This window comes from Heliangelus exortis, chromosome 6 (assembly GCF_036169615.1).
Source record: "Heliangelus exortis chromosome 6, bHelExo1.hap1, whole genome shotgun sequence".
In the NCBI taxonomy this organism is placed as follows: Eukaryota; Metazoa; Chordata; class Aves; order Apodiformes; family Trochilidae; genus Heliangelus; species Heliangelus exortis.
In genome coordinates this window covers 4,194,934-4,216,715 of record NC_092427.1, presented here as the reverse complement: position 1 = coordinate 4,216,715, position 21,782 = coordinate 4,194,934, and the positions used below count along the sequence as shown (strand labels likewise).

At 38.4% G+C, this 21,782-nt stretch overlaps 1 protein-coding gene and 1 long non-coding RNA gene across 10 annotated transcripts in view; one reads left to right on the top strand and one right to left on the bottom strand.

The window, feature by feature from the left end:
- The window catches only part of ARHGAP15 (Rho GTPase activating protein 15), a 339,175-nt gene that overhangs the window by 162,994 nt on the left and 154,399 nt on the right, over positions 1-21,782 (top strand). For all 8 annotated transcript variants that reach the window (XM_071746444.1, XM_071746439.1, XM_071746442.1 and 5 more), the window contains 2 exons: positions 14,783-14,881; positions 16,801-16,927. In XM_071746444.1, the coding sequence (XP_071602545.1) occupies positions 14,783-14,881; positions 16,801-16,927 (226 nt within the window). The remainder of the gene's footprint in view (positions 1-14,782; positions 14,882-16,800; positions 16,928-21,782) is intronic.
- LOC139797371 (uncharacterized) lies at positions 2,459-21,357 on the bottom strand. 2 transcript variants are annotated; one of them, XR_011726442.1, is made up of 3 exons: positions 14,758-14,854; positions 8,314-8,440; positions 2,459-7,619 (listed from the first exon to the last, which is right to left on the bottom strand). It is a non-coding gene; the product is annotated as an uncharacterized lncRNA (long non-coding RNA). The 2 variants fall into 2 exon arrangements; XR_011726443.1 differs by lacking the exon at positions 2,459-7,619 and adding an exon at positions 21,139-21,357 and having other exon boundaries at positions 8,058-8,440; positions 14,758-14,855.

The window sequence follows — 21,782 nt, the reverse complement described above, 5'->3', positions numbered from 1 at the left end:
GCGCAGAAAAAAACGTTGAGTTCGGGTGTTGCTACATTCTTTGCACTGGAAAGGACTTTTTTTTTATTTATTTATTTATTTAGTATACTTTTTGAGCATCCTCTCCTGCAAGTCTTCCATTGTAGATATCACCCTTGTTTGAAATCATTGGGACTATTTGTGTGAGAAATGGTTGCTGGCATAATTATAGCTTGCAACATTGTACTTTAAAACTATCCTGGCAGTGCTGTTGGTGCTTGATATTCTTTGAGATGTTTCAAAGTTTACAGTAGTGCTGCTGCTGTGTTTTGCACTTGTTGCCATAAAATAGCACGTTGCCACAAAATGTTGTGGGAGCTTCATTTAAATACCACAAGCTCTGCTCTCCTGCATAGAGTCTGATGAAAATCAGGCATTAGTTATAATTTTGATTGTCGCAGGGAATAGTAAATTTTCAACAACTTTTTTTTTTTTTTTTTTTTTTTTTTTTTTTTCCTTTAGTTTCAAAAGGTTTGGCTAGGCATGTGTTGGTTTAGGTTCACTTTAGCTGGAGTTTAGCATCTAAACATATCTCCAGACTCTGCTTGTGCTGATGCAGACATCATTGGAGATGAACCATTATTAGCAGCAGCTCTGTTTTCCACTTCTCCTGCACTTCCACTGCTATAAGAACTGCAGAGTGTTTGTGTGGATGTGAAACTCATGTAGAGAGGTTAAAGTTGTAAAAGGTTAATCACTTTGGACAGTGGAGATGCTGTCATGAGTGGCAACACTTGCTGTTATCTGCTTCTCCACCCCAGGTGTAAAGGTATGTGCAGTTATTTAATATTTGCTCTCGGACATAAGGCTGCTGCTATTTGCCACTGTAGGAAGGGCAAAGTGAGATAATCCTCAGATAAACCTAATTGCAACTTCCCCTACCTGCTTGCAGCAGCTTTCCTATCTCTCTGATCTGTACTAGCAGAGTCAATAATTTGTTTGAACAAGTTTTCTGTCTAATCATTAATACACTTACAACCTGTAATGAGCTCTGTATACATGCAAATGCATCATTTTTAAGTGCTTGTGTAGATTTAAGGGCATTGTTTCCTCATAAAATGGAAATCAGAGCTTTACCTCACAGAAACCCTCCATCTCTTAATAAGATGCCTAAACAGATTTTTGCAGGAGCTGGGTGCTGGGCAGTTTTGACATCAGATCCTGAAAATTGGGAGAAATGTGTTTCCTTACAGGTGCTTCTGTAAGTCTGATACCTTGGGAAAATTCGCAAGGTTCTCCGTCTCTCTTGCTTGGTGTCGGCTGCGAAGCTGGTCCTGTGATGCAGGAAAGGGGTTTGGAGTAGGAAATAGAGCATATGGGCAAATGAGCAAGTTCAGATGTAGGAGCTGCTCTAGATTCATTTTCTTGGTTGCTAATTTTTGTAAGGCATGACAGTAGTGAGGTGAATGACCTGTCATCGAGCAAAAATCCATCTCTTAATAAGAGGTGGATCTGCAGTGACTTCCGAAGTTGATTTAATTTTACAGTACTTCTGTCCTTGCATGCTGTATTTGGAGTCTTTTTCAAGAAGAGAAATAACACTTTAAAATTGCATCAAAACTTAGATTTTCCTCAAGCTCTCTTGCCTTCTTACAGTAGTCAGTGAATGAAAACTTTCAATATAGAAACTAAAGGCATTTAGAAATGGGTTCTTTTTCAACTTTACCAGACACTGCTCAACTCCCATTGTACTTATATAATGGTACTTCTAGATAAATAATGAAACTTATGACTACAAGAAATGAAAATAAAGAGAAAGGCAAGAAGACGAAAATGGGTACCATTCACGCCCCGTACGACAGCTTGGAGGACTCTCGCAGAAAAATAACCAGCTCAGAGAAAAAATCAGATGCTGTGAATGCTATTTAACACTGCAGCTTTTCACAGGAGCTCAGCAGGAAGTTATTTAGCACAGGTGCTTCTGTAAGTCTGATACCTTGGGAAAATTCGCAAGGTTCTCCGTCTCTCTTGCTCGGTGTCGGCTGCGAAGCTGGTCTGATGCAGGAAAGGGGTTTGGATAGGAAATAGAGTGTATGGGCAAATGAGCAAGTTCAGACGTAGGAGCTGCTCTAGATTCATTTTCTTGGTTGCTAATTTTTGTATGGCATGACAGTAGTGAGGTGAATGACCTGTCATCGAGCAAAAGCAGTGAAAAATGGGAGTGAGTTATCATTCAGATTTAAGCGTGAAACCCAGAGCGCATTCTCTCCTTCAGCAAAAGCAGCTTTCCTGAGTAATGTGAATATCAGTGCTCTTTCTTTCTTAGGTGAGAATTTTGATAAAAACTCACCTTTTTTAACATTTCTCGCTGGATTATTTAGATTTGGTGCATTTCTATGCGTTACATCACAATATTTCAGCCGGCATGTTTTTGTATTTGAAGAAGAGAGGAATTGGCATAGCTGAATTTCTAAACACCTGAAATGCTCAGCCTCAGTAATTTCTTTTTTTTTTTTTTTTTTTTCTTTTTTTTCCCCTTCTTTTGATTCCCAAGTTCTGCCAGTGTCTAATTTATGGCTTAGTTCTTTGTAAGGTCATCGTCTAAGTGAGTGACTTCTAGTTAATCTTAGATGTTATAAGCTGGGCTGTGACAGAGAATCAGCTCATCTGTTCTCAGGAGTGAGTTATGGGGGATTGTTGGCAATTGAAGAGCCAGAGTTTAGCTGAAAACTAGCTATAATTTCTTACACAGTTATTGTTTTTCCTCTCATTTGCTTCAAGGTGATCTGGTTGTGTTTGGATTAGTCTAGACAAAGGCTGAAGAAAAACAAGTTATTTGTTTTCTGGTACTGTGTTCTTCAAGTAGGCAGATAAGGTTATTGGTTTGGGTTTGCTTCTAACAGTGAAGGAACTGATAGGTGGTGGTCTTTTGTGTTGTTGTTTTGATTTTTTTCTCCTCTAATTCCTTAATCTATTATTAATCCATTCTCTTCTTTCACTTGGGTTAGAAGGTATATCTTTCTTTTGCTGTTAGGCTTATAATTAATAGCTAACTTTTTTGCTTGTGATTCTGCTGTTAATTTACATGCAGCTCTTATTGACAGTCACTAACATACTTTTGTGCCCTGAAATATTCCCTCTGTAAACAAATATATCTTTTCTGCTATTTTTTCTCTGACTGATTTGCTTTTTTGAGTCTTGTTACTGAAAAAGCACAAGAGATCCTGTTCTGAAAGCTGCATATTTCTTAATGAAGCACCTTGCTGAATCAGGGCTACCATGCTCCAGCAGATGAAAGGAAAGCACATAAGAAACTGTACTGCCAGGTTCTGCTTTCCATGTTCTTTTTCAAATCAAATTTTAGACTTATTAGCATAGAGGATCACCATTTTGCAGAATAAACAAAAATTCCTGGTTGTATTCTTGAAAGTCTTGGGAAACGCTGATATAATCGGTTCTGTTTATAGTTCAAGCCCACTTGCATGTCCCTGCTCATAGACATAAAAGAGAGTCAGTCAGCTCTTCCATCTCTGGTCTAATGATGAAGTCCCCCAAATCACTGGGAAGCAACTTCTCAGTTTCCTTTGTCAAACTCAGGAATCTGATAACATCCTTAATTATTTAATTGGCAGCAGAATGGGGCAGGGACTGGGTCGTGGGATTGTAATACAGGGGAACACAACACTTTGAGAAACTTAAGTCTGAAATTCCAGTTACCTTAAGACTTTTCCTTTTGCCTCACAGTGTTAAAGTTACTGATTGGATGTTGCTTTTGAGTTGCCATATGCCATTGGGTTCAAGGACAGTGGTGGCATAGCTGGTGTCTTCTAGTAACATGATGGGAAGAGCAGGGAATGGATGAAGGTCACAGGGCTGGGGAAGATACTCTGGTAAAAGCCCTTCTATACCTATGGATTGTGTTGCTGGATAAACATGAATCTTCTGGCACATTCACAGTGCTTGAATTAATATGCAATGATGACATCTTTGGACAAGGAGGCCCTAATGCATTTTAAACCACTACTTATTTCCCTGTCATGTGTACTGTACATTTATTAGTGACAAGAAGTGGAGCAACAATCACAGTGTTGCAGAGCTGCAGATAAACGTGGGTTATGATTATAGCATGGACAGCTCAAACCCAACTACCCAGCCATTTCTGTGGATAATTTTGGATATTTTTAGCTTCTCTTATATTTACATCCTTAAGCTCCTGTAGGAGCTGTCACCCCCAAACCTGCATTTCACTGTACTGCATCATCCCAAAGCTTGCAATAGAGAGGAGTATCAGCCTTTCAGACACAGCATATTTAGAAAAGAGAGAGTCTGCCAAATTCCCCAAAACCACTTCCCAATTCCTCTCACGAATAGCAGGAAATTACTTGTTATCAGTGGGTAATTCAACCACAAACGTTATTGATTATCCAACCTCAGTCTTGGTGGCCAAATATTTTGCAATCATTCTCTCTATTTAAAACTAAAAGATGGGATTTTTATTTTGGAAAAAAAATGGGAGTTTTTAAATTTTTCTGCATCCCACATCACATTGTGGTGCATCCCTCCAGATTGTCCAGTGTGATAGCCAGAAGCTTGACTGACAGATGTCAAAGTTTACATCATGTTCTAATACATGAAAAAAGTCTAAATTATAAAGAAAAAAAAAAAACCCAGATACTTGTAAAAGCTATGCATATTTTTAAAATAACGTATTTGCTTTTGATGGTTGATATTTGCCATATCCCAGTGCAAACCCAAAACTCAGCAACTGGGAGGGGAAGTTTGTGTTGCTTATATTTTTTCTTAATTTCACTGTATTTCTTAAAAAACAATACATTACAGAATTGATCAGAGTATGCTGTGGTTTTGTGAGCTATATAGTGACATATTTTTATAGGGTTTTTTACCCAGTTACTGCTAGCTGATTAAACTCAGTTAGTGTAAGATATTCACTGAATTCTGAGCTATATGCTCCTTTCCTAGAAAAGCTCTCTTTAGACACCTATTATGAAAAGATAATTCGATATTTTGGTTATGTGCTATTTTTAAATAACATTTTGAATAACCTTCTGTCATTACTACACTACCAAGTAGAGTAGTTGACAAATTTTAGGGCCATAGTATTTCCAGTGCTGTCAGTACAATCTCAGAATGTTTAAAGAAAAATCCCAGGACCCTCCAACATTTGAAAACTGCTTTGAAACTATCAAGAAAATTAGGAGACATTAGAAGTTCCACTTTTTCCAGATTAAAAGAATTTTTAATTTCAAAAATTAGAAGATGCAATTCTTTGAATGAAATCCTGTCTTTGTACTATATATGGCATGATGCTGCTTATTAGATAAAATAGCTTCATTCCCAAATGGAAAAAAAATCCCACAATTGTTAGAAAGGTTCATAAGTCTATTATCTTTTAGGAATGGCATTTGAAATATCCGTATTCTGTACCCTGTTAAAAACTGTATGTATGGTGTCACCTATGGAAATTATCTAACAAGGTTGTGACTCCTTAGAAACTGGAGTTCTAAATCTCAAACAGCATAAAAATACTATGTAGTTTTACAAATGAAAATCTTTCCGGTTGCTGTAGTTGGAAATGTTTCTTTTCTTAAATTAATAGAATAGCCTTATTAAAAGAATTTTTAGTCCTGGTTCTTTTCTTTTTCTAATATTTACCTACAAATAAAAATGGAAAGAGGCAAACTAGGGATGATACACATTGTTTGCTCCCTGCATACAAGGAAAGATGATAATCCTTATATTTTTTCTGCCTGCAACACTTAGGAACTTGACACAGCTGGCAGAATATATGTTCTGATCATGGACCAACTTTGATGTTTTACTTTGTTATTAAACAATGGCTGGTTTGGTCATGTAGCAGCAGGATATTACGCTTCTCGTTCAGTAGACCTGTTCCTATAGAAAGGGACCTCCTGCCTCCTTGCCCCAGGCCACAAACCCCTCTACTGCAGAGATGGTGTTTTGGATCTCTAGCAGTAGGAGAGTTCCTGTGTTGCTGTATTGGCTTTTGGTAAGCCAATAAAATGAGGTAAACAGATATTTTGTAAAGGGAGCACATGTTCTACACGCTTGGTTCACAAAGAGGCTCTGTGTCACCAAAAAGAAAAAAAAAAAAAAAAGAAAAAGGAAAACATCTGAATGAGAAGGAACTGGCATAGCAATGATATAACAATGAAAAATCCCATTCAGTAATGCTGTTTCATGTCTAAGAGATGCTTTGTACAGCAGTCCCCACAAGTAACATCTGCTATCAGAGGATTTGCAGGTACACCTTTGTTCACTGCAAGCTGAATTTGTGTCAGTATTATAATGCAGCAGATTTCAGCTTTTCACTCAAACCAGGATTAGCACTGACTTGGGCTGGAGGGCATTCAAGCTGCTGTTCTTCTTTTAGCTATATTTCTCTGTAAACATCTAATTGTTTCAAAAAGTGATGTACAGTATGCAAAAACCTGAATTCAATGCAAATAAGTCTGTGCAGCTCTAAAGTTAACAGGTGTTCTCATTAGTGTAAGTAGACAAGGAACGATTCTTGAATGTTTTATAAACACTTATAATCATGGCCAAATATGTTACTATAAGTATAAAGATCTCTGTTTTCTTATTGTGCAATCTCAGCACTTATTAATAGGAGACACATGTCAGTAAATGAAATACTAAAAGCCAGCACCGACTCCTGCCTGCAAATAATGTAGCTGTAAAATGCTCTGCTACTGATGAATAGATTTCTGGCTAAAATAAGCATCAACAAAATGAAATTTGCACACATATATTTTAAATATATATCTTTGCTTGTACTGAAAGTGGAGAGTTCATTCTCCCTTTGAATTTTGTTTGTTACAAGAACTTATCATGTGGAGTCTTACTCACATATATCATAAAGTGTTATAACATGCATATAAAATTGGACAGGAGGACCATTTATCACTAGGTATTGTCCAGCTGGTAAAGCTAAGAAAGACAGAACTTCTCTAAGAAACCATTGCCAATATCTCCGTGTGTGGCTGTGTAATATATAGCTTCAGACTGCAAAGGCAATAACAGTAAAATATTACCCCAAGGAGAAAAGTAGCTTACAGTAGGTATTCATACATTGCATTTAGCCTTCATCTGTGGAAAAAATGTGCAACTGTCTGTTGCCCAACTTCCTCCTATGCACAGACATGACTGAGATGTGTCTTAATTATTATCTCTTGCTTCTCTGCTATCATCCAGTTTTGGCAGTGCCTTTTTTCTCCCTTCTCAAGTCTGGTGGCTTCCATCTCCCTGGATTTTGGCTTAATGACTAGCAGAAGCCCATCCATCCCTCTCCCACAGCAAGGGGCCGCGTATCCCTGTGGCTGGAGCAGAGGGCAGCACAGGCAGGGAGTACCTGGGTGGCTGCATACAGGTGTCTGACATCCAGGATGCTCATCTGCTGCTGGTCTTGTATTTTCCTCTTTTCCTCTTTTCCCTCTGAAGGAAAACCTTGTTTTTCAGAGGCCAGTCCAAGTAGACCAGCTGTGAGTCCAGCTCAGATAGGTCATAACACCACTGTAGCAGACCAGCAGGAAATTCTTCTCCCAGTGTGTTCCTTGGATGTTTAGCAGAAAGTACTTGCTCTGCCTTAGGTTTCCCTTTGACCAAACAGCATGTGCTAGAACCTGGACTGGTGGGTGAAAAAAGGAAAATGAGAAGCTCTTCCTTGAAAGAAATGAAGGCATCCCAGGACCCCTGGCAGAGCACAGGACCTTTTTTCCCTCTTCCAAGGAGGGTCTGTGGACTGTCCAGCCTGAGCTCCTTATCAAATCCAAGGAGGAGTTTAGGTCTCTCATGCCCTAATCAGCTTTAATTGTGACCTCCTGATTGTTCAGTATCTTCCTTACAAGTGAAGTAAATCAGTTCTTCTGATACAAAGATTCTTCACAGCCAGAAAGAAAAGGAAAATGTGTCTTTAAATGCAGAGAGAAGACCTAGTTCTCTCCTTGCTAGTATCCATGTCATTCACTAGAAACTGGTATCAATTATCAGTCCATTGGACAGCAAAAGAGAAAAAATTAGGCTAAAGCATTTTTTTTCTTCGTCTTTGTAACAGAGTAAATTACGTTGAAAGACTCAGTCCCAGAAATTTACCAGGAAAAAAATAACAATAGAGTTTCCTTTAAAAAACTTGTTCTTTCTTGGAAGTTTGATCCCAGATTTCAGGCTGTTAAAACCACTTCAGAGCCGTTGATGTGTTTACCCCAAATACTGGGCTAGGGTAATAAAAAAAAAAGCAACTTGTGTGTATTACCAGTTTGCTTTAGGACAAAAACCCTGCAAAAACTCCTGGACAATGGATATGCAAATCAGTCATACCACAAGGTGATGGAATTGAAGATGTATCCTATAAACATCTGGCAGCAGCTGTCATGTGCTTGCTAGTAGTGCAGAAGTTGTGAAAACACGGGATCTGTTTGTTGCCTCTTTGCAATAGTTGGTTTTCCTGGTAATTTTTACAGAATCAGAAGAAAAAGGATAATGATAACATAAGGTTCAACATCTTTAGATATGAAGAACATTTTCTGTTGCTTAAAACAAATATTCCCAAAGAAAGTATAAAACATTTTTCTGACTTGCAAAGTTTTTGCAGTCTATCATTTAAATTACTTAAATAAAGGGAGCTTTACTGCTCCCAAAAGCTGAGAATATAACACCCGCCATGCATATTAGCTTGATCTTTTTGACAGACCAGAAAAGTGTTTGTGTGTGCCAATTAAAACAAAAATGGATCCCCAGTGGCTTGTTCCTCATACAACTTCTGAAGACTGCTATCATTGTATGCTGGGGTAACCCTGGATAAGGCGGCTATCCAAAGTAAACAAACTTTTCAAAACTTTCATGACAGATGGGGGTTACAAATGCATTTTAATAAGAGAGTTGCCAAAGCAACTTTTTTTTTGCAATCAGCATATATTTACTTAACATCTAGCAACATTGGGAACACAAGGCAGATAGTTTCTCACAAAATTTTTTTAACAAATATCATTTTTTTTGAAAGATTGGTTGAAGACCTTTTCTTTCAAGCTGATATTTCCCCATCACTTCAATGTTAACTTTGCTCGACATCCAAAGGACTGCTAGATGGGTAAAGCCAGACTGTAACACGAGACAGACAATCTGCTTGATAATGAAATTTCTTGGGTAGTCATAAACATCTCAGAGTCCTTTAAGTAATTTAACTATCAGCATAACCATGACTACCTCTGTTTGGTAGGCTGAATCATAGAATGGATATATGATGCAGTATGGATATAATGCAGCTCAATACCGATCCTTCTGGTTTTTATTTGCATTTCTTGAATGTTAGACTCCTGGTTCACTGTGCACTCAGAGATATCTTATTTATCCTTTCTGCTGCTCACTCTTTCAGCATAAACATGGCCAAGAGACTGGATTATCTGTGAGAAAGAATTTAAGATCAGCTTCCAGAAATTCAGTTAGACTTTTGACATGTTTTTAAAAACTTACATGTCTCTGTCCCAGTTTAATTCAAATCCAGTTAATTAAACCACTATGGAGCACAGAGTCTCCCAAGTTTAATTAATTCTACTTCTACTGTGGGCGTGGACACATGAGTATCTATATTTTATGTATTTATTCTCAAGCTATATTATAGTCTTATGATTTTTTTCTTTAGGAATATTTACAAAAAGAAAGAAAAGATTTATTTCTTTATTTTCCCCCCCCCTCCCCTTTTTTTTTTTTCTCTTCCTAACTTTCCCTCCCCAGCCCTCATGGCTGCCATGCAGACAGAGTAAGGTTTGTCCTGTGTTACGTGGGCTGGGTGGATAGATCCCAACTTGAAAAAAAAATATCAGGAAAGCAGAGGGCAAAACCTAGTTTCCTCTTCATTATGGGTAACCACAGTGATTAGCAGGAGTAGAAAAAAACCACCCTTGTGACAGAGCAAGGTGAGATGAAGGGAGCAGTGGGATGGGGGAAGAGTGTTATCTTTTGAGCCAGAAATGCTCCAGCAACTCACATTTCCTTTTTTTCCTACACATACCAAGGGCAGCAATCCCAATGCACAGTGCAACAAGAGGAATTCAGTTTACTGAATTTCTGCACACAGAGGTATCTGTCAATCCAGGTTTAAATCACTTAGTGCTCACCACAAGCTGTGGTTTTCTGCACTGGGTTAGCATCTGGTGGGGTTTCCATAGTCCAGAAGTGTGATAATCCAAGGCTGAACCATTGGGGTGGGTTTTACAAAGCTTTACTCCAATAGTCCAGCACTTTTTGGGGATATCTCACATTCAGAGGGAGTTGAAGAATAGAATGTTTCAGTGTTTGGCTGAAATAAGTACTGTGTGGTGTTTTCTTCTTGGCTATACATGAGCAATACCTGAGCCAGGTACTTCCTGAGCTGCTTAGTCCATTTCCTTTTGCTGCAGGTTAGAGACTGTAGAGGTTGCTGGATTTTTTTGTTGCATTTCTCCTTTCCCATGGGGTTCTTCACTTCCTGTATTAAAGTTTGTTCTTGGCGTTGTCTGAAAATAGTTCATCACTGCAAATAATACTTGTAGCCACCAGAGATGCATAAGTACACTTTGAAGTGAGGGAATCAATAATGGGGTTTGTATTTTTGTTTCGCTGTGTGAATTTATCGCCCTTTTCCATATCTCCATAGAGTGCCTATCAGTAGGATTGCTAAAACTGCCTCCATCCCTCTTCTGAAGCTAAAACAAATGTATCTATAGAAATGCATATAGAGAGATTCTAGGAACAAGACTTTTTTTGTTGTTTTTTTTCTTTTTTTCTTTTTCTTTCCCCCCACACCAGTGCTGTACTCCCCAGACTAAGCAGTGCTGTACTCCCCAGACTAAAGTTTGCATCAAGGCTATGGACACAAATCCCTGGGCTTTCCCATGATATTCTGTCTTTTAGCTCATTTTTTTCCATTGATGTCAGGTACACCTTGCAAGGGAAGAATCTCAGAGACATGCCCTGAGAGGTGTTTTGTAAAGCCCTGGAGAATTGTAGCCATGTATGGCACAGTAACACATCCCAAAGCACATCCCAGCACCGGAAAAATAGATGATTTGTGGGTTTTTTAGGAACCACTGATCCTGTGTGGGTTCCAAGGTATTTTTATGTATTATAAAGTGGTAAAGGCATTGATTAAGTAGTGTCCTGAGCTTCTCAGTGCTATGTAGGCATCTTTTTATTTGATAAAATAGGATCTTGTTGAACACAACCTTTTGGTACATCATAATGGTGATAGGCAAAAGAATCTCACCTCTCCAGTTGTAGCTTTATAAGCTGACAAAAGAAATCCTTAATAAGCCACAAATAGAATACCACAAAAAAATGCTTCAACCTGCACCCTCTGCCCTTCCCACACTTTGTTGGCAGCCCAGCAGTGTGTTGAATTTAACACAGGTTTACCTGTGGTGAGCAGAAATTTACAGAAGATCAGTGCTTAACTGGAGCTCATTGTGGAAACTACCATGTGTGTGGATTCAGCCTTTGAAGTGATTTTTTTTTTTTCCAGGGTACTGTAGCAAGAAAGAGAGAACAGAGGCATCCTGACTCCTCTATAAGCAACCTGAAGGGCACACCCTTTGCAAATGAGGGGGTTGATGTCAGTTGTCATTCCTTGTGGGTATTTACTGCTGACAGGAGCATCATAATTCTGCCTGGGAAGGTGGGAAGGTGGTGTTAATTCCAGGCTGTGGCCTTTGCAAATATGATGTCAAAGAGGAATTTGAGGAAACATTTAAGTGAAATACCTGCCACAATGGAGACTGGCAACTCTATACGGAGCTCTTAATTTCCCTTTTTTGTTGTTTGTTTTTGTTTTGTTTTGTTTTGTTTTTTTTTAGATTTATCTTTCGTGGTTTCTTTTCTCCCATCTCTCTATTTCAGCAGTGCCTGACACAAGGATGGTGTGTTAGCATGCCTTAATATTGAACAATTTATGCTTGTTGTTAGTTATACATCATTTAGGGCTGTGATCATAAATTGTTCAATCACAAGGTTTAGTCAAAGCAAGCATTCTTTACTGATGTCTTTTCCCAAGGGTGCTGAAAATTCGATTGTTCAAAGTGCAAATATGGTTTAGCAATCCCTTCCAAGAACCATTTATCAGAAATCCTAAAGAGGTAATATATAAAAGTGGGGTAGGAAACCTGCACATTAAATGGGATTTACCAGCCAAAGCCTTTGGAACTGCTTTCCTGTGAATGACTGGAATGGAGCAGAACAAAGTCAATTACTGACTGTAATTAAGGAGTGGAAGCATTTAAACTGTAGAGAGCAGTAGCAGTCTTCTTGAAACTGTCTGGTTACTCTGAAGATTAGTCTCAGGAAAGAAAGGAAAGAACTTGAACTATATCTTACAGAAAGTATATTTTAAACAAATTCTCTTCCTTCCCTTCTATGATCTGTTTTTACAGATTTGCTCATAAAACACTGATAATATATGGCTATCAAAACAACACATTCAGACAAAGAAACTTTCAACGTGTATTTTGCTTTGGTCTTGTTAGCAGTGGAGTATCTCTTTTGCATATCATACAGTGCAAATGTTTATGCATTGCTGAATACTGGGATTTTAATAGAGGCTGAATTTACTGAACGGAAGACTGAACTATGTTGTGTCCTTTTTAAGCCAGTAAATCTAATTATATATGTTGCTCTTGCTTTGAAAATATTATTCCCTTTTATAATTTTAATAATGATTTGTTTATACTGGGAGAGAGGTTTTAGATTGAATTGTTTCCTGTGTTTAGTCTAATTCATAGCTGCATGTATACATTAATAAATAGTGATATAATATAATGCCCTTCAAACCCAAAGGTTGCCATGTGGGCAGGTCAGCTCATTCAACTGCTCACCTGAAGTTGAATTTTGACTTTTTTTATATACTTTTGGTAAAGAGAACAGTGAGTGTGTGGGTATTGTTGGCTGTTGAGTAATACAGGAATTAAAATTTCTCCAATTAATAACACTTTCATGCACACTGGGGGGGTTGTTGGAGGTCCTCTCCTGATGGGTATAGGTGGGATGGGATGAACATCTGCAGCCAGGCAGCCTCCTAGCCCAGGCCAGAGTCTTGTTCCCACATTCTCCCCAGCTCTCTCACAGGATGTCTCCACTGGAGCTGTGCTGATGGGATTTTCCTTAATGCTGATGACTTTGGAAACCTTCCTCACAGGCATTTCCTCAATAACAGGAGGGTTATAGAGCAATTAATAAAACATTAAACTGTTTTGGTGGTTTTTTAGGGTTTTTTTTGTTTTGTTTTGTTTAGGTTTTTTATTTGTTTGTTTGTTTTCTTTTGTTTTGTTCCCTGTTAGTATTTCAGTTTTAAGAAAGATACAGGGAGTATGAGGGGGTTGCTGAGGATCTGTTGTTTCTTTTAAGCTTCAGTAAAAACTCTTGACATGGGGCAGATGCAGCAAAACAGTAGCACTTGGGCCTGATGGATTTACATAAATAGGCTGTGCCAGGTCTTAATGGCTTTCTTCTGCTTTTCCTCATGCTTTGGTCAGAGAGAAATCTCTCTTGGCCAGTGTGTTCATCTCTTCCCCAAGCAAGACATGAAAATGTTTGGACCCTTACCCCAAAGAGAACTCCAGTGTGTGCCAGCTGTATCCCTGAAATACTGACACCGAGGCACGCAATGCCCATGCGGGGATGCCATGAAGTTTTGCACAACCAACTTTAAAGGGAAAAAAAAAAATTAAAAAATAAAAAGGAAAAATATCTGGTTTTAGAGCTGGCTGGTTTGGAGGAGCTCCTGCCTCTTGCAGAATGTGGTGGAGATGTAACCCTCTCTTCACTGGCCTGAAAGCAGGCGATGCTGCTGTGCCCTGGACTGTGCGCCTTGACCGCGTGCACCGGGGCTCTGCTCAATAATCCTGGGGCACAGCACAGGTCCACATCTCAGATTTGCCACCTGTAAAGTGGTCATTTGAGCATGCTGTATGTAACATCTGGAGCTCTGTCCTGCTGCAAAAAGGTATTTATGTAAAAAAAAACCAAAACAAAACCACCCCAATAATAAGTGAAAAAAAAAAGTGAGGTATCAGTATCATCATGGTGGTTTACAGAAGTTCAGACCAACAGAATTTGCATGTGTATTTTCACCAAATATTGTTAGGCAGTGAAAAAAGATTATCAGGGGATTGAATATTCTTTTGATAAATATTCCCAGTGAGTGGGTCAAAAATGTAAATCGACTTCTATTCAGACAAACTGGGGATTTTTTTCATGATAAATGGGCTCCTAATTACTCTTCTACAGCCATCTTTGATGGTATTTTTTTTTTTCTTTTTTTCAACCTGAAAAGAGTGACATTATTAATTTTGCCACAATGCTTGGAAGTGGACTCTGAAATCACAGGTATAGAATAAATGTGTAAATTCAAGAATGGAGGTAGGGGATCTAAAAATAATAACGGGAAAGTACTAATGTAAACAGAAAAAACCAGGAGTTAATTCTCTTTTTGCATTCATTTTTTCCTCAGGGTGCTTTGATTTCCATGTGAACTGTGTCGCCTAACACCGAGTTTCCTGGCTTTTCTTAACTTTTGTCACATTCCTGTTATTTTTGCAGTATTTGTGTTCGGTGGCTGCATTGCTGAGACAATATCTCGTTTGTTGTGACACATTCAAAACAGTTTCCAGACAGAGGTTCAAAACTCCTTAGTAACTCAGCACTCCAGGAGATAATTCTTGGTACAGAGGAGAAAGCCTTTGGGTGCAGAAGGGAGAAAATGGAAGGAAAATCAGCTGCCCAGTGTCTTTTACTTACCTGTTTGTGCCCATGTCCTCCCCAGATCACAACAGTTTCAGGAAATGAGTTCCTCCTCCAGTCGGATATCGACTTCCTCATATTGGATTGGTTCCACGCTATCAAAAATGCAATTGACAGATTGGTATGTATTTGTTTTGGCTGTTACCTTTATTAATTAACATGTAGCAATTTCAACTTCATTTGCTCAGGCAACTCTGCAGGTTTTAGGCAGTCAGCAGCTAGCTAGACATCCCTTTCTCTGAAGGATGGAAAAATATGTATGCAAATGCACTAAAAAATGTCAGATAAACAAGGCTGTTGAACAAAAATGTCATTTGATTCCTGCCTCGAAACGGAACGCTACATTTATTCCTCTGAAATAACAAGGACATTGGTTTGCTGAGGGTTGTAAAAGCACACAAGCACTTAATAACTAATGAATTTTTGCATTTTCTGTTGATGCAGCCTACAGTATATAATCTTCAATAGAACTATTAATACATTTGAGCCTTTTATGAATTTTTGTATTACTTATTCACAAGAATAACACTAGCAAATAATATTCCTTTGTAACTGATTGCTGTTATTCTCCCAGGAAGGCTGGGGGTTTTCTACTAGAAGTAAGCAGTGCTGCATTTTATTAAAACAGTTTTTAATTACCAAACCAGATTCAGCTGTAGCTTTTTCTTTTTTTTTTTTTTTTTTTTTTTTTTTTTTGCCACTCTCAGTATAAATTCCAAATGTCTTCCTTCTATTCCTGCCTGATCCAAGAATGTGTTTGTTTTTTTTTTTTTAGAGGGCACTGACTTTCCTTGTTCACTGCAGAAACTGGGGAAAGAAAAATAACCCCATTTCTTGCATTTTTCAAAGGTTTTGCTGCAGTGGAGTTGGTGGAGAGGGGCAGAAAGCGTTAATCTGAACACGGCTACTGTTTCCTTAAAGAGCTACAAACATTATATTACCCTGAGGCTATAATCAGCCAAAGAAAGTTTGATCTGATGATGTATGTCTTCATATTGTGCATTTCATTGGGCGTGTGAGGATTTTGATATCCTACTGAAGATTTTGGGGTGGAGTTTTCCATTGAGACTAAAACCCACTTTTTTCTTAAAAAAAAAAAAAAAACAAAAATTAAAAATTTATTCTGTTAAATATCTAATAGACTTAATTTAATTATTTTTGTATGTGTGTGCAACTATAGTAATATTGTGGCTTCAGCAGCTCTGACCATGGAGTGAATGCAGCAGCTGTGTGGGGCACAGGTTGTAGCTGGTTGGGGTGCTGGAGGGCAGGGCTTGTCCTGGGGAAGGTCCCCATTTGGGTGCCACCACAGAGCACTCACCCCCCATTTCATACCTGTCATTTATTTCAGATTTACAGCTCTGAATGAACTTTAAAGCCTTGCAAATTTCCAGGTCATTGGGAGGGCTTAGATTTCACCTGACAATGCCATGGGAAGAGATGTGTGATTAGCCAAAATATAATCTTGGGGGTTTTTTTCTTTTTTTTCTTTTTTTTTTTTCCCCCTCTATTAATAGTCCCTAATTCCCTAATTGTCACTGTGGATGCCAGTGGATTAGGGCAATAGAAAAGTTACCCCCTGCTTTTTCCTCAGCTTAGAACAGCTGAATTCAACCCCAAATTTGTAAGGATGTTTGAAGCAATTGTGTTTGCAAGAATATTTACTGTAACTAACTAAACCAGAAAGGCAATTTAAACAACCTTCCTCTTTGCAGACATTTGGAAGTAGCCTGCAATGTGGAAATAATTTTGGTCTCTAAAGCCTAAAGAAGTAGGCCTTTTGTTTTCCTCACTTAAATGGGAATTTATCTCAGAAATTAAGATCAGTCTGTCAGGGCCATAAAAGCTCTGCCATATGACAAATTTTGCATTACACTTTACTTAAATTATATACTCGCTGCATCACTTGCTCAGTGTGTCTGTTAGCTTCTGATTTGGGACTGGCATTCTGTGATCTTGTGCTTCATTCTTACAAATAATAATTTTATTAAAAGCATGCACACACACATATGTATACACATATATATATTCTTTTCCCAGTCAAAAGAACGGAGTTGTACACCGAGAAATTTGGAGTTCAAGCTCAGAAGATCCTCCAGCATCGAATTACTGAATAGCTTAGACACTGAATCCAAAGATCCAAAGCCTGAACACAGAAAATCTCTAAGTAAGGATTTTTCTTTTCTGAGTACTTTTTCTCCTTTTTTTTTTTTTTTCCTTTCCTTTTTAAATAAATATGCCATTACAGACTAAGATAATTTTTATTACATACAGAATGTAAGGAGGATCACTGAGAGTTTTAAAGCTGAGTGTGTTCTGTGCCGATATACATAACTTGCATTTAAGTAAAGACAGTTACTAGCTCCAGACTTTTAAAGGGTGACATCCCCTTCTAAGCAAAATAAATTTGTTTAGGAGGAAAGACATTTATTTGAGCCATTTGTTTTTAAAAATAAGCAACATGAATCCTATGCTAATGGTCTATTGCAGTTGCTTTGTTTCCATTTTAGCAAAATACCTCAAATTGCCAGAGTAATTTTGCCTGTTGTATATTTATACACTTGAATTGCTGAAAGACCTGACATATCCTCTGTAGCTGACAGTCAGTGTTATATCTATCATTTTACAGAAGGTAAATTCCAGGGGTCGAGGTTGCTTTTTGTCAGTGTGATTAGAAAAGAAAGTGATCTAAAACTAGCAGGGATGGGCTTTGCTCCACAGAGACTTTCCTTTTCCAGTTTGTGCCGAGATTCTTGTGATGTTGTGGGCAGCAGACGCAGGAGCTGGTGGTGACCCTGAATCACTCACTCAGCATTTTTTTAATTCCAGCCTTTCTGTTAAATCTTTGTTTTTTCTTCTTTGTTTGCCAGGAGATTCACATCCTGCTTCTCATGTAAGTGCTGTGACAGCTTTAGTCTTGCACACTGGTACGAGACACCTAAAGGTACCAAAGTGCTGCCTGGGAATTTGCCTGCACTGGTTTCAGTTAAGAATAGAGTTGCATTTAAAAAAAAAAAAAAAAAAAAAAAAAAAAAAAGACCCAGCAAAGCTATTTTTAATGATAGTTATCCACACAATCATAAATATCTGCACACGTGCATGCACACGCACACACACATGCAGACATTCATTAAATAATCTCTTTCTTCAGACCCAGGCTTTTTGTTGTTATTTTCCTATTATCTTGAAGATTCTCTTTTTTTTTTAAGGTTTTTCATCCTGTTATAAAATATAAAGTAGCTTGTATGTAGGTTGTGAAAAATTGTCCCAATATCTTTGTACAGTGCATTTCTCAGAGGAAGAAAAATAAGACGAGGAGAATGGGAAGTTTTGAGGGCCTGATTCTGCTCTTATTGTAGCTAATACCAAAATGCCCATAAACTGTCTCAGCACTCGGGAAATTTTTATTTATTTATTTAGCTTTCTCACATATCTTCAAATGATAATTTGTTAGACAAAACAGAAAAAGTGAATATGAGCAGTGACAGAGACTCAGTCTGTGTTTCTTTTCAAACCTTAGAGAATCTTGAATAACCTCTGTTTTGTTACAGGCTATTTAAACTATTTAAAAATGGGGAAATGTCTGCTCTGGAATCTCACTGAATCGAAGCTTGCATTTAAATACTGTAGATCGGATTGCTTCTAAAATATGTATTCAGAGAACTTTTTTTTTTTTTTTTTTTTTTTTTTTTTGGCCCCTTGAGATCAAGCAATTATGTGGAATTAGAAAAATCATATTATTCACTTACTTATTAGCAGTCTAAGCACAAACTGTATTGTCAGTTTTCTGCCTTTGGCTTTCTGTGCCCTTAATGTTCACACAAGTATCGTAGCCAGAATTATCGGCAGCTAGAGCCAAAATTGCTTTAAAAAGGCATGAGAACGGGTAATGACACATTGTTAGCAGTTAACAGGTGGTCGTTTCATTGTCCAGTTTGACTGCAGAGCACAGAGAAGATATGTGCAGGATCTGCAAGTGTGTTTATAAAGTTCTGACAAAGTTTCACCATTTTCTGGTTGCATAGTGCTCCTATATTACTGCCTCATGCCAGTGCCAAATCCAAACAAAGGAGATTTTTTCAAAGATGGCTTAAAACTCCTCCAGTTTAACACAGAAGATGAGCAACTGATTGTGTTAGCAGGCTACCACCCCCCTCCATATTCTTTACTGAAATAGACATTTCAGAATCGTTTGTATTTACTTCCTTTGCATCTTAAAAACAAAAAATAATCCATTTTTATGCTTGGTACTGCTGTGTCATTTGGGGTTTTTTTAGCAGCATGCATATATAAAGGACAGGTATATTCTAACCAAAGTACCCCAGTAATTTTAATTTAACACTGGGGAGACTGCCCCCAGAGACTTGGTAGCAAGAATTTGTTTTTTATGTTTAATCCTAATTGCTTCTGCTTGCAGTACAAGGACAAATTGTAATTCTCTGTTATGCTTTTTGAGCTGTAGACACTGATTTCACTGACAATTGGGCTGAAACTGCCAGGCTCAATTTCCAAAGTTCAGAGAGTGACCGTCTTCTTGGTCATGCAGCTTTTCAGTGGTTCCTCACCCAGTTTTGGAGTCAACTCATGTTCTAATTGAAGTTTTCTTGAGCTGGGAAAAAAATCAAGGATGGCCTTGGGGAACATTACCAAAATATGTAAAACCGTGATCCTGCTCTCAAATAGATGGAAATAGATTGCTCTTTATTTTATGATGCCAACTATTTCACTGGTTTAATTTATGCAGATAACGCTGGGTCAGAAAGAATATGTTTCTCACCCTATCAGCCTCCCCCATTAGAAGTTGCACACATCTGGTGCAAGGAAGCTGCCTTGCAGCACTGCTCCTTTCTATGTGAATAAGTGTTTTTTAAAGATAATTTTTAACATTAGTGGTAGACTTCATAATTTCCAAGTAACTCTGTTCAAACTATAGGTTTTTGGGTTTTTTTCTCTTAAGGTGGCAAAAAGCCTAGTTAGTACCAATGATAATTGGATCTGTTAGTAGGTGGTCAGCCACATTCATTTTATACCTCATGAAAACCAGGCACCTGGGTTAGACTGAAAGTAGAGATGCTCTCACTGCAATGGGAGATGGGGAAGGGATCCCTGCAGATTCACAGAATTCACAGAAATTGTCCCCCTCTCCAAAACCCAAGAGACCTTATTGCACATGTGGACTACAGGAGCTGTCAGGACAGTCGTGTTGTGAGTTATGAAGCCAAACCCATGCTCTCCACTAAGCTCAGCCTTGTTTTTTCTGCCCATGGTAGCCTTGTGGTTTGCATTTTGGCCATCGTCTGGGAATATTGTCACTCAGGAGTGACCTCGTGTGGAAGAGCCTGGGCTGGAGATGCTATCGATTGCTGGAGAGGATCAATTCCCCTTCCACTCTCCCTTTTCTGGATGGAAACAAATGGCTTTGCAGTAGGAAGAGTGCCCTTTGGCTACTGTATCAATCTGAGGGCTGCTCTTGTCAAAATGCACAATCACAAGCTTGATAATGCAATCCATTCCCAAAGCACTATATTTCCAACCTGTTCTCCATCATTTCCTTATGGCGTCACATTTACTCAGTTCATCACATTCTTATTAATATTTTAAATTTCCTTGAAAGTGATGGAATTCTATTTTTATTACAAAAGCAACAGAATAAATACTAATTGTTGTCACTTATTTCCTTATGTAGTGGGAACAGTAATCTGTTCCTCAGCTTTAGGTTGCCAAAGCAAAATAATTAAATATTTTAGACATTTAAAAAATCTGTGATATTAGATAAATGCAATTTGATCTCCTTGTTTGCCACATAAAAGCTGGAACTGCCTGAATTGATAAGATTGAATTGCATTATTTTTTATTGTTCCTACTTGCATATTTTTCTTATCTTCAAGAACACTTTACTTAAAACTCAGTGGTTAGTCATACAGCCCTGCAATGACAGATCCTGGAAAATCTCCTCCATATTTAAATTCTATCTTGGAGAGCCACAAGTAGAGCATCAGGATTTAAATAATACAAAAAAAAGAACAAGTGTATATAAATGTGAAGAGGAAAATCTTGGTGAGCTCTGCAGGATTATTGCTATTCTCGATCCCCTTAGTGTCTCACTAAGAGTAGCCAGGGATCTGGGCAGCATTGTGCCAGACACAATGTGAAACCAAAGTAAGGCAATTCCAGCTCCCAGTCTGAATAAGGACAAGTTGCAACAGGTGGAAAAAGTGGACAAAAACAGGGGGGTGGAAGGAAAAGTTGACAGCAAAGCCGACATGTCATGCATATTAAACGGCAGGCTTGGGATTCCTTTCTGCTCTTCGTTAGGATTGAGGCCTTAGCCCCGGCGTCCTGGCCACTGGCCAACTCAAATAATGATATTTTGCTTACCTAAATTCCTCTTGCACTTCCAGCAGGGAGCCGTGGGTCTTTTTAGTCCCAAAGGGCAATGCATTGCTCCGTGCCACCGCAGCCCTTGCACGCTGCCCGGGGGAGCTACCACACGAGAACGTGTGTTTGGGAATATGCATCCTGGCATCTCTTTAATCCAGGAAAGAACAATAACCTCTAGATCATAATTTTGATTTGCCTTCCGAGGTACATGTGACAAAGTCATCAGTGTTCTGGAATCTGCTCCGGTTTAAAAGATACCATTTCAGCCAGGCCACCCCATCCCTGGTATTTAGCCAAGGACTCTGTGTGCTTTAAAATTGCTGCTTGTCTCATTTCACTCATTTACTCAGAAGGCTAAATCTTGAAACTTGAAGCATAGCATGTATAGATTCCTAGTAACTACTATAAGCATCTAGAATCTTCTCTGAACACAGTTTATTAGATAATTAGGACATAATGTATATGTGTGGTGGGGAAACCAGCAGCAGAAACCCAGTCTGGACTCTTAGTGGATGTGATGGGTGAACTGGAGAAATCAGTGAAGCTGTAACCCTTTCTGCCTTTGCATGGGACTTCTTCCCTGACTAAGCTCCTTCCCAGGGCTTGCTCAAGGGTTTTAAAGCTTGTGCCACACAGGACTG